At 47.8% G+C, this 12,988-nt stretch overlaps 1 protein-coding gene across 1 annotated transcript in view; it reads left to right on the forward strand.

Annotated features, from left to right (window-relative positions):
• The window catches only part of UCK2 (uridine-cytidine kinase 2), a 77,381-nt gene that overhangs the window by 55,033 nt on the left and 9,360 nt on the right, over nucleotides 1-12,988 (forward strand). The window contains exons 2-4 of the mRNA XM_047077221.1: nucleotides 7,238-7,397; nucleotides 8,185-8,281; nucleotides 11,796-11,938. Of these exons, the coding sequence (XP_046933177.1) occupies nucleotides 7,238-7,397; nucleotides 8,185-8,281; nucleotides 11,796-11,938 (400 nt within the window). The remainder of the gene's footprint in view (nucleotides 1-7,237; nucleotides 7,398-8,184; nucleotides 8,282-11,795; nucleotides 11,939-12,988) is intronic.

The following is a 12,988-nucleotide window of genomic DNA, read 5'->3' on the forward strand; positions in this document are numbered from 1 at the left end:
CGTGTGTGTATGTACTTTTGGCTTCTTTTCGATACATATATCACTTGCCTGCCTTTAGTTGTCTGAAATTCTATGAAATTTACCATTATGTGGACTTTAATGACGCGGTGGGACAGAACTGTCTTCTATTTCTAACGAGTTCCCTGCCCCCATCTCTGTTCTCTGAAGGTAGAGTAGTACGTTTATGGAGAGTGTCGGGGCTTTTGTTCTGGAAGAGTGAAAAGAATTGGGCATTTGAAGTTAGAAGACCTGAGATTTGAGATGCAGCTCTGTGACCTTGAGCATGGCATTTAGCTTGATGGAGTCTGTAAGCTTCAGGTTGTTCATTAGATAAAAAAAAGAGATAAGATATCAACATCTTGTTGTAATGGAATTAAAGGGAATGAGGTCTTCAAAATGCCATTCAAGTGAAGAAATTGTACATCCCCTTTACCGATTATTATATAAACAAATATATATTCCTTCCCCCACCCCCTTTTCTAAAGATAACCTCATGTTGACCTTCACTTTGTATTCAGACAGCAACCCACTAGCTGGCTAGCTTATTCACCTTTAAAATAATATGCTAGAAGTGGCAAGAACCAAATATATTCTGGATACATTGCGCTGAATCTGGAGAGACCATGGAAAATTAAGCTCCGCTCTGGCTCCCGTGGGCAAAGTCTGTTTGCCTGAGAGGGTGCCAGCCAGTAAGAGGGTGAGCTGATTGCATCCTGACTCCACTACCCACGCCCTGGGCAAGTCATGTAACCTGTTGATGTAGAGAATGTTGGGGTTTGGAGCCAATGTCCAAGAAAGAATTCTTGAAGATGTCTTTGGTGCAAAAAGGTGGTTTTATTAAAGCACAGGGACAGGACCCATGGGCAGGAAGAGCTGTCCCAGGATTGTGAGCAGTGACTGATTCTATACTTGGGATCTGGGGGGGGGGAGGTAAAGGCGAGGGAAGTTTCCAGAAGGACTTTCATATGCTGAAGAAGATTCCATGGATCCCGGAGGCCTAGCAGTTGTCAAGCTAAGGCGGTTTCTTCCTCTAGCAAAGCATTAACATTAAGACAGTTGAGAGATCCTGGAGGAATGTTACACTCTGCCTGTCTCAAGTATTTGTCAGTGGCTGGCTTGCAGATTATAAGAAAATTTAATTTTGGCTACCACTTCCTTCTGTCTTTGTTTCCCACGCGTCTTCACGTCGGTGGAGTGCATCTGATAATAATTTCTATCACCTAGGGTTGTAATAAGTAAATGAGATGGTTTCCAAATACTGAGCCTAGTACCAGTAAAGAAGAAACAGCCCGTTTTGCTCTTGTTATAATTAATAATGATGATTGCGCATAATGATTGTGGTAATACACCTGTTTCATAAAATTTACCGCCTTAACCATATTAGTATTCGGTGTAGTCCCATCTCTGGGCAACGAATCTCCAGAAATTTTCCTCATGTAAAAGTGAAACTATATCCATTGAACAACTAACTCCCCAATTCCCCCTCCCCCCAGCCCCCCCCCCCAGCGGCCTCTATTCTACTTAGTTTCTGTGAATTTGACTACTCTAGAAACCTCCTATAAATGGGATCCTGCAGTATCTGTCTTTCTGTGACTGTAATGATTTTAAATGTTAGCCCGCTGTTGTGTCCTTGCCCACCTTTAGCTTTCTGTAAGCTCACGACCGTCTCCAACGCTCATCGTTAATGAATTGTTTCTTTTCTTGAGGGAATGAGACACCTCGCAATTCATTTTGTCCTATCGAAGAAGGCAGGGTTAGGGGAAAGGGGTGTTAAAATGAAAGAGACCTAAGAAGAGGACCTTAAATAAGGCAAAGACCACTCACTCCTGGCAAAGTGGAGCCTCTGTGCGCAAATTCAAAGCCATCCACAAGTAGAGGAAAACTGGAAGGAACTCCTGTGTACCTGCTGCCCCTGATTCAACAGCTGCCTAGGTTTTTCAGGGGCCGTTTTAAAAAAATGTTTATTTATTTTTGAGAGAGAGACAGCATGCAGGGGAGGCACAGGACAGACAGAGGAGACACAGAACCCGAAGCAGGCTCCAGGCTCTGAGCTGTCAGTACAGAGCTGGACGTGGAGCTTGAACTCATGAACTGTGAGATCATGACCTGAGCCGAAGTCGGACCTTAACTGACTGAGCCACCCAAGTGCCCCTCTAAGGGCCATTTTAAGTAAGTTCCACAAGGAAGAAAATACAGTAAAACCTAGGGTTGCGATTAACTTGTTCTGTGAGTGTTCTGCAAGTCAAGCAAACATTTCTAATAATCTTTTTAAAATGTTTTTTCATTCATTTCGAGAGAGAGAGAGAGAGAGACAGAGAGAGAGAGACAGAGAGAGAGTGCAAACAGGGGAGGGGCAGAGAGAGAATCCCAAGCAGTCTCCACATTGTCAGTGCAGAGCCCCATGTAGGGCTCGAACTCCGGAACTGTGAGATTATGACACGAGCCGAAATCAAGAGTCCGACGCTTCACTGACTGAGCCACACAGGCGTCTCGACATTTCTCATCAATTTTAATTTGATGAACAAGCGATGTCTTGTAGTACGAGTAGTACACGATGCCGAATGCCACATGATCCCCACTGAGCCAAGGGTTCTTGAAATTCGCTTTGATAATACAAGTGCTTTGGATTACAAGCATGTTTCCGGATGAATTACACTCGCAAACCAAGGTTTTACCGTCCTAGGAAAATCTAGATTAACCTAGAGGCAAGTGTTTCTGTGCTGGTGCATGCAGTGGTGTTTAGGATTTCTGCCTTGGGACTTCTGACTACCTTTTAGGTTGAGGGGAAGAAAAGAACCAGGATTGTAGGCAAGTCTTCTCACCAGCTTCCCATGTCCGTGAAGGATAGCACTTGTGACTTACAGAGGTGATTGTGATGGAGCACTTGGCCTAGGATGTGACTTAAATAAACCAATTATAGGCAGTGGTGGTGGCATATTTGTAGCAAGTAGGGTCGCCAAACAGGTCCATGAAAGAGCATGGAGCCTACCACATGTAGCTGTGCACCAAAACAGCCATATTTTATCCTTGCTGAGAAGTCGTTGTAAACACTGGCTTTCCAGAGGTGCCCATTAACCTGATTTTATTGGGGTTACATCCATTTGTTCCAGGTTGTACCTGGGTTAAGGGAAGTGATTGTTTACCTGTAAAATTAGGCAATGTAACTTCTTTATATATACTTTTTTTGGTAGAAGAGAGATTACTCTCCGTATTTTAAAAAACATTTAGTGGGTTTTAACTATAAATAAAAAATACCATGATTTGAATCACCAGATATGTTAAATATATCTGGTCCCATGAATCCCTCTTTTCATTTTTGTTCTTTGGACTTGCAAAAGTAATTCTATCTACTAATAAAAGGTGTAGGTGTAGGTTTTACCACCCCCCCCCGCCCCGCCCCCGCCCGGGCCCCCCTTAGCCTGAGGATGTAAGAACCAGATGGAAGTTAGGGAAAGGAAATTATGGGCTCATACCTGTGTAAAAACATATAGTTTATAATTGTTTAGAGCCTTTGATTCTCTTGTGGTATTTTCATTTTTGAATCTAGCTTAAGTCATGTGCAAGTTTTACCTTTCTATGATTTTTTCTTTTTGCCGACATAGCTCCTGTTTCAAATCCTGTTTTAAATGCTTTTCTATTAATGTGCAAAGTTGTCAGAAAAGTAAAGTAGTTCTCAAATAATTAAGAATTATCAAAATATTGTTCTCTCAAAGATCCTTATGTTTTTTTAATTTTTAAAAAAATATTTATTGGGGCGCCTGGGTGGCGCAGTCGGTTAAGCGTCCGACTTCAGCCAGGTCACGATCTCGCGGTCCGTGAGTTCAAGCCCCGCGTCAGGCTCTGGGCGGATGGCTCGGAGCCTGGAGCCTGTTTCCGATTCTGTGTCTCCCTCTCTCTCTGCCCCTCCCCCGTTCATGCTCTGTCTCTCTCTGTCCCCAAAATAAAAAAAAAAAAAAAAAAATTTATTTTGGGGAGAGAGAGAGAGAGAGAGAGAGAGAGAGAGAGCGCACAAGCAGGGGAGGGGTGGAGAGAGAGGGAGACACTGAATGTGAAGCAGGCTCCAGGGTCTTGAGCCGTCAGCACAGAGCCCGACACGGGGCTCGAACCCACGAACTGCGAGATCATGACCTGAGCTGAAGTCAGACGCTTAACCGACTGAGCCACCCAGGTGCCCCTAAAGATCCTTATTTGGTTGTGTGTTACAATTTGTCCAACAGGAAATATTGTGCAAAACAGTTTCACGTGGATTGACTAGGGCAACAGGAATGGCCGGTTCTCCTTATGCTTGTACAAATCAAATGCACAGCTTGTGAGAAATGTAACTTTTTATAGTTTCCTGTTTTACCTTGTTAAAGCCAGTTGGTAAAACAGGCTCATTAGTGAAGCTCCCAAGACCGAACCCAAGAAATCTTTATGCCACTATTTTCCACCTCTTGTAATTAGGTCAGCCAACTCCAGAAGGGGGCGTGGCTATGGCTTGCAGGCTTTTTTTGGTAATGTAGACATTCTTATTTTTATTTTAATTTTTTAATGTTTATTTTTGAGAGAAAGAGAGAGACAGGGTGTGAACAGAGGAGGGGCAGAGAGAGAGGGAGACACAGAATCCGGAGCAGGCTCCTGGCTCTGAGCTGTCAGCACAGAGCCCGACGTGGGGCTGGAACCCACCAGCCGTGAGATCAGGACCTGAACCGAAGTCGGACGCTCAACCGACTGAGCCACCCAGGCGCCCCGACATTCTTACCTTTAAATTAATCTCTGTATAAAATGGAAAAAAAGAAATGAGTTCTTTGGTAAATACTGTCCTTCACTGCCTCATTCTTTGGAAAGCGCTTGTTCTTACGCTTTTCTCTTTATGAAGTGTGTATATTATTGGAGGGGAAAAGAAAAGGTAGATATTAGGTTCTATACCCAATTCCAATTCCATTGTGTGTGGGGGAGGGGCTTCCCTACATCAATAAGCAATTCTGGGACACCAGCAGGGTATCTGAGAATTCACCTCAATAAGTCTTTTTTAAATTTTTTAAAATGTTTATTTTGAGAGAGAGAGAGTTTGGGAGCAGGGGAGGGGCAGAGAGCAGGACATAGAGAATCCCAAGCAGGTTCAGCACTGTCAATGCAGGGCGTGACATGGGGCTCAAACTCACGAACCGTGAGACCAGGACCTGACCTGAAATCGAGAGTCGGATCTTTAATCAGCTGAGCCCCCCAGGCGCCCCATCACCTCAGTAATTCCGACACTGTCTACCTGGAGACAGCATCATGTCCCACAGGTTAAGGGCTCAGCCCTGCAAGACCGCCCTCCACCCCCTCTGCCCTGACTTCAGGCATCAGTGGGCAGCCCAGGTTGTCTCCTGTGCTCCTGGCTGACTGGCCATGGATCGAAGGTTCCACCGGCCCCCTCCTTGGGTTTGATTATTTGCTAGAGCAGCTCACAGAACCCAGACATTTTACTTCCAGGGTTACCAGTCTGTTATAAAAGGATGTCACTCAGGAACAGCCAGGTGGCGGAGATGCTTGCACAGGGCGAGGTGTGGAAGAAGAGTGCAGTTTCAGTGCTCTCTGAGTGTGCCACTCTCCCCGCACTTGCACGTGTTCACCAAGCAGGAAGCTCACCAAACCCCATCCACTTGGGTTTGTATGGAGTTTCATTACATAGGCATGACTGATTCTGTCCTTGGTGTTGGCCATTGACTGAGCCTCCAGCCCCTCTCCTCTCCGCTCTCCTCTCCCTGGAGGTCAGGGTGGTGGGAGTGAAAGTTCTAACCTGCTAATCACGTGCTTGGTTCCCCTGGCAACCAGCCCCAACCTATCCTTTGGTGCTTTCCAAAGGCTACCTCATTAACATAACATAGACACTTGTCACCTGCTGCTCTTCCCTGAGGAAATGCGGGGGTTTTAGGAACTCTTGGCCAGAAATAGGAGGACTAAATCCATGTCTCTTATTACCAGTGACAATGTCACAGGTAGATTTGTGTCTTGCAAGCCACACAACACAAAGCATGTAGGTTTGAGTTCCTTCTGGCTCCCCCATTCTGAGCTGGGATACCCCAGTGTTTTAGGTGTTGGTGATGTTTTGTGTCCCATGTCACTCCAGTCCGTAAGTAGTGGCAAACATCTGTGAAGAAGCCTCCACTGTGAGTGTGAACAAGTCCACGGCTATGCACTAGAGCAAGAGTAACCCACCGAAGTGGGCTGAAAGCCACGACCTTGGCCCTACTGCTAACTGGCCACGTTCTCTGGTTGCGGTTTTGATTCTACATGGACGTGCCATCACTTCATGAGGCCCGTTGCGCATCATCAGTGTGCTCTCTTTCAACTTTCTATCTGTTTTGTGTATCTATGCCAGAGCACAAGCAGGGATAAATAAATTTGCGTTCGTTTTTATTAGTGGCTTTAGAAAAGACTTTACGGAAGAGGAGGTAGAAATGACTGCCCTCCTCACTGCTGCTGTCCCTGAAGACACCTGAGAGTAGTAAGCTGTGTTTAGCGTGAGAAATGAGCCCACCGACCCAATCAAAGGAGGGACGCGGAGACTCGGAGCACAGTGAAGCGAGGCTTCAATCATTGTTTTGCAAGAGCAGGTGTCTGATGATGGACAAGCAGTTACAGCAGACATTTTATCTCCTAGCGTGTAAGTCCCTCCCTTGGTTCCTCATTGGCTGAGTACTACAGAGGCAAGTCCCTCCCCTGGTTCCTCATTGGCTGAGTACTACAGAGGTTACAACTGACCCGGAAGTCCCCTATGCCCACGTAAGGCAAGAAGTTGTCTGATTGTAACAATGTACATTCCCTGTGGTGACCCAGAGACTTTCAGCCCCTCCTCCCTTTGTTCTTTGGCGCATGCTCGTTGTATGGCCTGTGGAAATAAGCCCGCAGAGAGGGAAAGAAGAACCAGGAAGTGAAGTGTCTAAGGGTTGGATACCCATTGTTGGCAGGATTTGTACATATTTCCAATAGGTTGTAAACCTACCGTTAACTAAACAGCACAGCTTTTTTTTTGGTATTTCTGAAAATGAATCATCTCCCTTACTGCTCACATTTAGGAAAGGGAGGAAGACACTTTGGGACCTCCAAACTTCCTTCACAGCAGGCTGTCTCTCTCTTTTAACCTTCTAATCCATCATACAAGATGGTAGCCTTTGGAGTCTTCCTTCCAGAAGGCCTTGCTTAGGGCATGTTCATGAGTTAGTGACTCTGCACTCCCCTTTAATCCTTGGTGTTCTGTTCTCTCCTCCAGTCTTCCGTTTGTGCTAAGATTGTGCAGCTCCTGGGACAGAATGAGGTGGACTGTCGCCAGAAGCAGGTGGTTATCCTGAGCCAGGATAGCTTCTACCGTGTCCTCACTTCGGAGCAGAAGGCCAAAGCCTTGAAGGGCCAGTTCAATTTTGATCACCCGGGTGAGTCAGGAGTTGAAGGTGTGTTTGTGTGCTGGTTCACTGAGGGAGTTGTTTAACCTCTTGGAACCTGCTTCCACCTGTAAAAGGGAGGATTACTAAATACCTTGCGGGGTTATGGTGGGGCTCATATTAAAGAAGCCATTTTGAAACACATCACACATTGCATGACTTTGTTAATACTGACTGAATCTGCATCTGAACGAGGGTGACTCCAGAGGAGTCTGTTATTTGAGGTTGGCCAGACACAGGCTAGCACAAACACATCTGCCTCCTCTGACCTGAAGCCTGTGTCACACCCTCCTCCCCACCCGCGCACACGTGTGCGTGGCATGGTGTGAAACTCACTGGCAGAAAGGACTAAGGAGGGTCCAGGATGTCTGACAGTGATTTTTGCCCTGATGGTCCCAGATCAGCACATTGCCCTTTAACTGGTTTGGGTCCTTGTAACCATTGGAATCAAAACCTGTTGCCTCCCCGTGTCGCAAGTGTGCTTTCCAGGTTAACTTATGCCAGCGCCCAAGGCAGCAGCTGAACTTGGAGGAGAGTGAGGTCTGAAGCCAAGGGTGGGATAGAAAGGTAGAAAAAAAGCAGGGTCTCAGAACTCATTCATGTGTTCTATTTTGAGTCACAGGGAGTTTGCCTTCTGCTTTGGGTAGAGATCTGGCTTTTTGGGGTGGGTGTATATGCTCCTCTAGGGTGTGATATACATACATGAAATACATGTGTAAGATTATAGGAGAAATCGTTTTAAAATCGAGAAACATTTTAACAGTTTGGTTTCCTTCAGATGCCTTTGACAATGAACTCATCTTCAAAACACTCAAAGAAATCACTGAAGGGAAAACAGTACAGATTCCCGTGTATGATTTTGTCTCTCATTCCCGGTAAGTGACCTGCTCTGGGCTGGGTGTTGTTCCTTGTAGTTCCCCGAGCATTCCCGTTTGTCAAGTTGCAGCCAGGGTCCTCCCCTGTGTGGTACCCACTGCAGCCTGTTAGCATGTGCGTGGGTGGGCACAGCTTGGGGACTTTACCCAGCGCTTCCTGGGACTGTCTGCTCATCACGATTTGCTAACTCTGAAGGGACAAGTTCACGAATTTGGGCTCAGGTGAGAGACTACGTATTTGTCCTGATTCACATCCCTGAGCTGTTGTTCCTGGAATAAGATGTAAAGGGGCTGGGCAGAGGACACAGGAAGAAGAACAAAGGAAACTGTTCTTTCTTCTCTCCTGGTTTACTTTGAGTTGGATCGTGTAGAGAGGTGTGAGGGCGCTGAGGTCACCAGAGATGGGACACTGAACTCTCAGGAGAGCTTCTCAGTCCTGTCCCTTCCGCGGCTCTGTGTTTGTGCTCCTGATTAGGAATGGAGGAGTGTGGCTTGACCTCCGTCCTGTCTTCCTTCCCTCTGCGTGGTTGCAGGGGGCTCCTGGCCAGACCCCCCCCAAATTCCTTCGAGCCTCCAGGGACTCTGCTCACTCAGGACTTCCCAGGCAGACGCTAAACTTCTGACTGGTATATCAACCGCACGTAGTCGCTCCATATTCTGGGCTACAAATCGCTCAGTAAGTGTTGTTTTCAGCCCTTTGCTGTTTTGAAGGCTTCTCCCACCTGGTTATCATTCTGCCTTCTTCTTGATTCCTTGACTTCGTTCTCTCCAGTGGAATTTTTTATTTATTTACTTTTTTAACATTTATTCATTTTTGAGAGAGAGAGAGAGAGAGAGAGCATGAGCAGGGGAGGGACTGAGAGAGACGGAGACGCAGAATCTGAAGCAGGCTCTAGGCTCCGAGCTGTCAGCACAGAGCCCGACGCGGGGCTCGAACTCAAACCACAAGCTCATGACCTGAGCCAAAGTCAGGTGCTTAACTGACTGAGTGCCCCTTGGGTGGAGTTTTTTTGTTTTTTTTTTTTAATGGGAAATTAGATTTCATCTGTTACTACCGCATATTTCTATAATTTTGTTTTGTTTAATGTAGTTTATTTTTTAAAATTTAAGTCGAAGTTAGTTACCATATAGTGCAATAATGATTTCAGGAGTAGAATCCAGTGATTTATCCCCCGCATAGAACACCCAGTGCTCATCCCAACAAGTGTCCTTAATGCTCCTCCCCCATTTAGCCCATCCCCCACTTAGCACCCCGCCAGCAACCCTTAGTTGGTTCTGTGTATTTAAGAGTCTGTTATGGTTTGTCTCCCTCTCTGTTTTTATATTTTTGCTTCCTTTCCCTTATGTTCTCTGTTTTTTATCTTAAATTCCACATATGAGTGAAAACATTTTTTTTTGTCTTTCTCTAATTTCGCTCAGCACAATACACTCTAGTTCAATCCATGTTGTGCAAATGGCAAGATTTCATTCTTTTTGATGGCTGAGTAATATTCCATTGTATGTATAAATCACATCTGTGCATTCATCTGTTGATGGCCAAATGTTTCTATAATTAAAAGCCCATCCTGAGGCGCCTGGTGACTCAGTCAGTTGAGTGTCTGACTCTTGATTTCGGATAAGGTCATGATCCTAGGGTCATGGGATCAAGCCCGGCACCTAGGTCCACACTAAGCGCAGAGCCTGCTTAAGATTCTCTCTCTGCCCGTTCCCCCCATCTTGTGTTCTCTCTCTCTCTCTCTCTTTCTCTCTCAAAAAAACCAAAACAAAACAAAAATCTGGAGTTCTATCACTGTTCTAAGAGAATATCTTCTGACCTTACTCACCTGGTCCTTTATTGCTGTCATTTACACCCCACATTCTGCCACTTTGGCATTGTTCTAACAGTGCCTGCCTTGGAAATTAGACAGGAACCCAAGGGTCTGAGCTAAGAAGGAATCGAGGAGTGTTTATGGGAGGGAAGTTCAGTGCATCCTCTTGGGTTGGTAGCTGCTGGCTTCCCTGCGTTTGCACAGATAAACCTCTTGTCCTTTCTCTTTTATATAAAGTTTATTTATTTTGAGAGAGACGGAGACGACGTGAGTGGGGGAGGGGCAGAGGAAGATGGAGATTCCCAAGCAGGCTCCACACTGCCAGTGCAGAGCTCGATGCGGGGCTCGAACCCTTGAAACTGTGAGGTCATGACCTGAGCTGAAACCAAGAGCTGGACGCTTAACCGACTGAGCCACCCAGGCGCCCCTATCGGCTTTTTTTGGTTTTGTTTTTAGTTTTATTTGTTTATTTATTTATTTTGAGAGAGAGCGTGCGAGCCCCTGAGCTTGAGCGGAGGAGGGGCGGAGAGAGAGGGAGAGAGAGAATCCCCAGCAGGCTTCGCACAGTCGGCGTGGAGCCCGTCTCGGGGCTCGATCTCACCAACCGTGAGGTCATGACCTGAGCCGAAACCGAGAGCCAGACGCTTAACGGACTGAGCCACCCAGGCGCCCCGATGGACGTATCGTCTTAAGGAACTTAAAAAATAATGCTTCATTCGGTTTTATTCACCGAGGCCCGCGTGAGGAGTAAACCTTGCGGTGGTAATCAGGACTTCTCCTTCAGTGACTTTGGAGCAAGAGGCAGTAGGTGACAGTGCAGCGAAGGGTGGTTAGGACAGAGTCAGATGGTAAGAATGCTCTGAAAATGCAGGCAAGGCGCAACTTGGCCCTCAGCCTCCCTTTAGCGCATTCGGCAACAGAACCCGCCCCGCCCGCCTTGCTTTTGAAAAGCCCTCTATTTGCTAATATCTGCCTTGGGCTACCCAGCCCTGTGGGGTAGGTGGTGATGCAGGACCCCTGCATCAGTGATGAGGGGGAGGGAGCAGCGCCCTGCAGCCCTGGACCCCACAGGCCCTGACCCACGGCCACGGCCACACCATGCCACGCCACGCCACGGCGCTTCTGCTAGCTGTAGGGGCCGACCCCACAGAGCTCGGGAGTCTTTCCTTCCCTGGAGATGCTTCCTCCCCTCTCTTCTCTTTACAACTTCCTTTCGCCTCCCTCCCTGCCGGCCCTTCCTCTCCTCTCCAGTTGCCTCAGGACAGCGGGGAAGGGGTAGGGTTGTTGGGAGAAAACTGTGAGGTTCTGTTTGTGAAAGCTCCGGGTTAGGTTCCATAAATGCCCGTGCACGAGAGCATTCCTCCAGACGCCTCCGGAGAAAAGAAGAAATCGCATCTGCTTCTGTCTGTCTCTGTTGTGCGTTCAACAAACAGCAGGCTGTTTATTCCAAGGAGAAGGATGACGGGCTTCGATTTCTGCTTTATGGCCAGAGCCCAGAAGAACTGGTCAAAGGGGACCTTTGCCCCGGTGCTGCTGGCCCTTTGGTGGGTCTTCAGTGGTGGTCCGAGGGCTCTGCCAGGCTGTGTTAGCTCTACCCCCTTTCGGTCCTGCTGTAGGAAAGGACCCCAGACTCCCAGACAGATGCTGTTCCTGCCCCGTTGCCCACCCTGCCCGGTTCGGCCCGTCATGCGCTCTGTGTTTTGCAGGAAGGAGGAGACGGTCACTGTCTACCCCGCAGACGTGGTGCTCTTTGAAGGGATCCTGGCCTTCTACTCCCAGGAAGTACGAGACCTGTTCCAGATGAAGCTTTTTGTGGACACAGATGCCGACACGCGGCTCTCCCGCAGAGGTACGTTCTAGAAAGCCCCCAGTGGCCGCGTGGGTGGCCCAGCCCAGCCGAGTCCAGTCAACTCCAGGGCATCCTGCTGCCCAAACATTTGGTGACCTCTGAGAAGGGATTAGTCACTGTTTCAGATAACGGAAGGCTTGTGAGGTCACGGAGGTGAAACGAGAGGTTTACGTTTTGGTTTCGCTGGAAAAAGGTTTGGTTAAATGCCCAGTTCTTACTGGTTTTCCCACAGGCATCGTAATCTACACCGGAGCTAACTGTAGGAGGTGTAGGTGCAGAAGTGCCCTGTGCCTGTGGCACCAGGCTGCTTCTCTAGCCCTTGATTTTCCAGAAAGCTCTGTGGAGGTTTTGTCATTCTGTCCAGCCGGCTGTGGAGCAAAGTCGGTCGGGTCAGTTCCTCTGCAGGGCTATTTGGGAGTGTGCCTGTGCGAGTCCCCATGCCAGGGGGTCCCAAGGACACAGAACTGCCCTTCGGTGGAGAGGAGAGCCCTTGCCTCCACCAGAGGGATTGGGAAGCTTCATGCAGGGTGTGGTAGAGTGATGACGAGACAACCCAAGAAGTCACATGGTGCAAATATAGACACACGGGGCTCGTGCATTCATTTCTAGAGACACTAGAAATTGCTTGATGCAGATTGTGGGGACTGTGGTTTCTGATTTGCTTCCTGGCAGAGGAGGGGGAGGTACCAAGGGGTTTTGAGCAGGGGTGGGGAGGGGAGGGCTGGGGGGCTTTGGGAGGGGTGAGAAGGTACCAGCAGAGTTAGGAAAGGACACCCCCCATGGGGGCGGCGGGTGGGGGTGAGGAAGGCTTCAAGTCCCCATCGTGTGGAAGAGGAACATGACCTAGGAAGTGACAAGGTGGCTCCTAGTCACAGAGCAAATCCTGGGCACTTTGGAGTTTTGTAAGCCCCAACCCAGAGCCTTCTGACCTCAGAGCCTGTGACATTTTCTCTTCTCGGTTCACAAAACCAACTTGGAGTTTATCTCTATCAGTCCTCTCACGGCAAGAACGATAAGTGAAACCAGCAGAATCCAGGGAAATGAGTTTTG

The sequence above is a fragment of the Lynx rufus genome, unplaced genomic scaffold, assembly GCF_022079265.1.
Source record: "Lynx rufus isolate CCGP_SWC_20201006 ecotype Redwood Valley unplaced genomic scaffold, mLynRuf1.p SCAF_15, whole genome shotgun sequence".
NCBI classification, from domain to species: domain Eukaryota; kingdom Metazoa; phylum Chordata; class Mammalia; order Carnivora; family Felidae; genus Lynx; species Lynx rufus.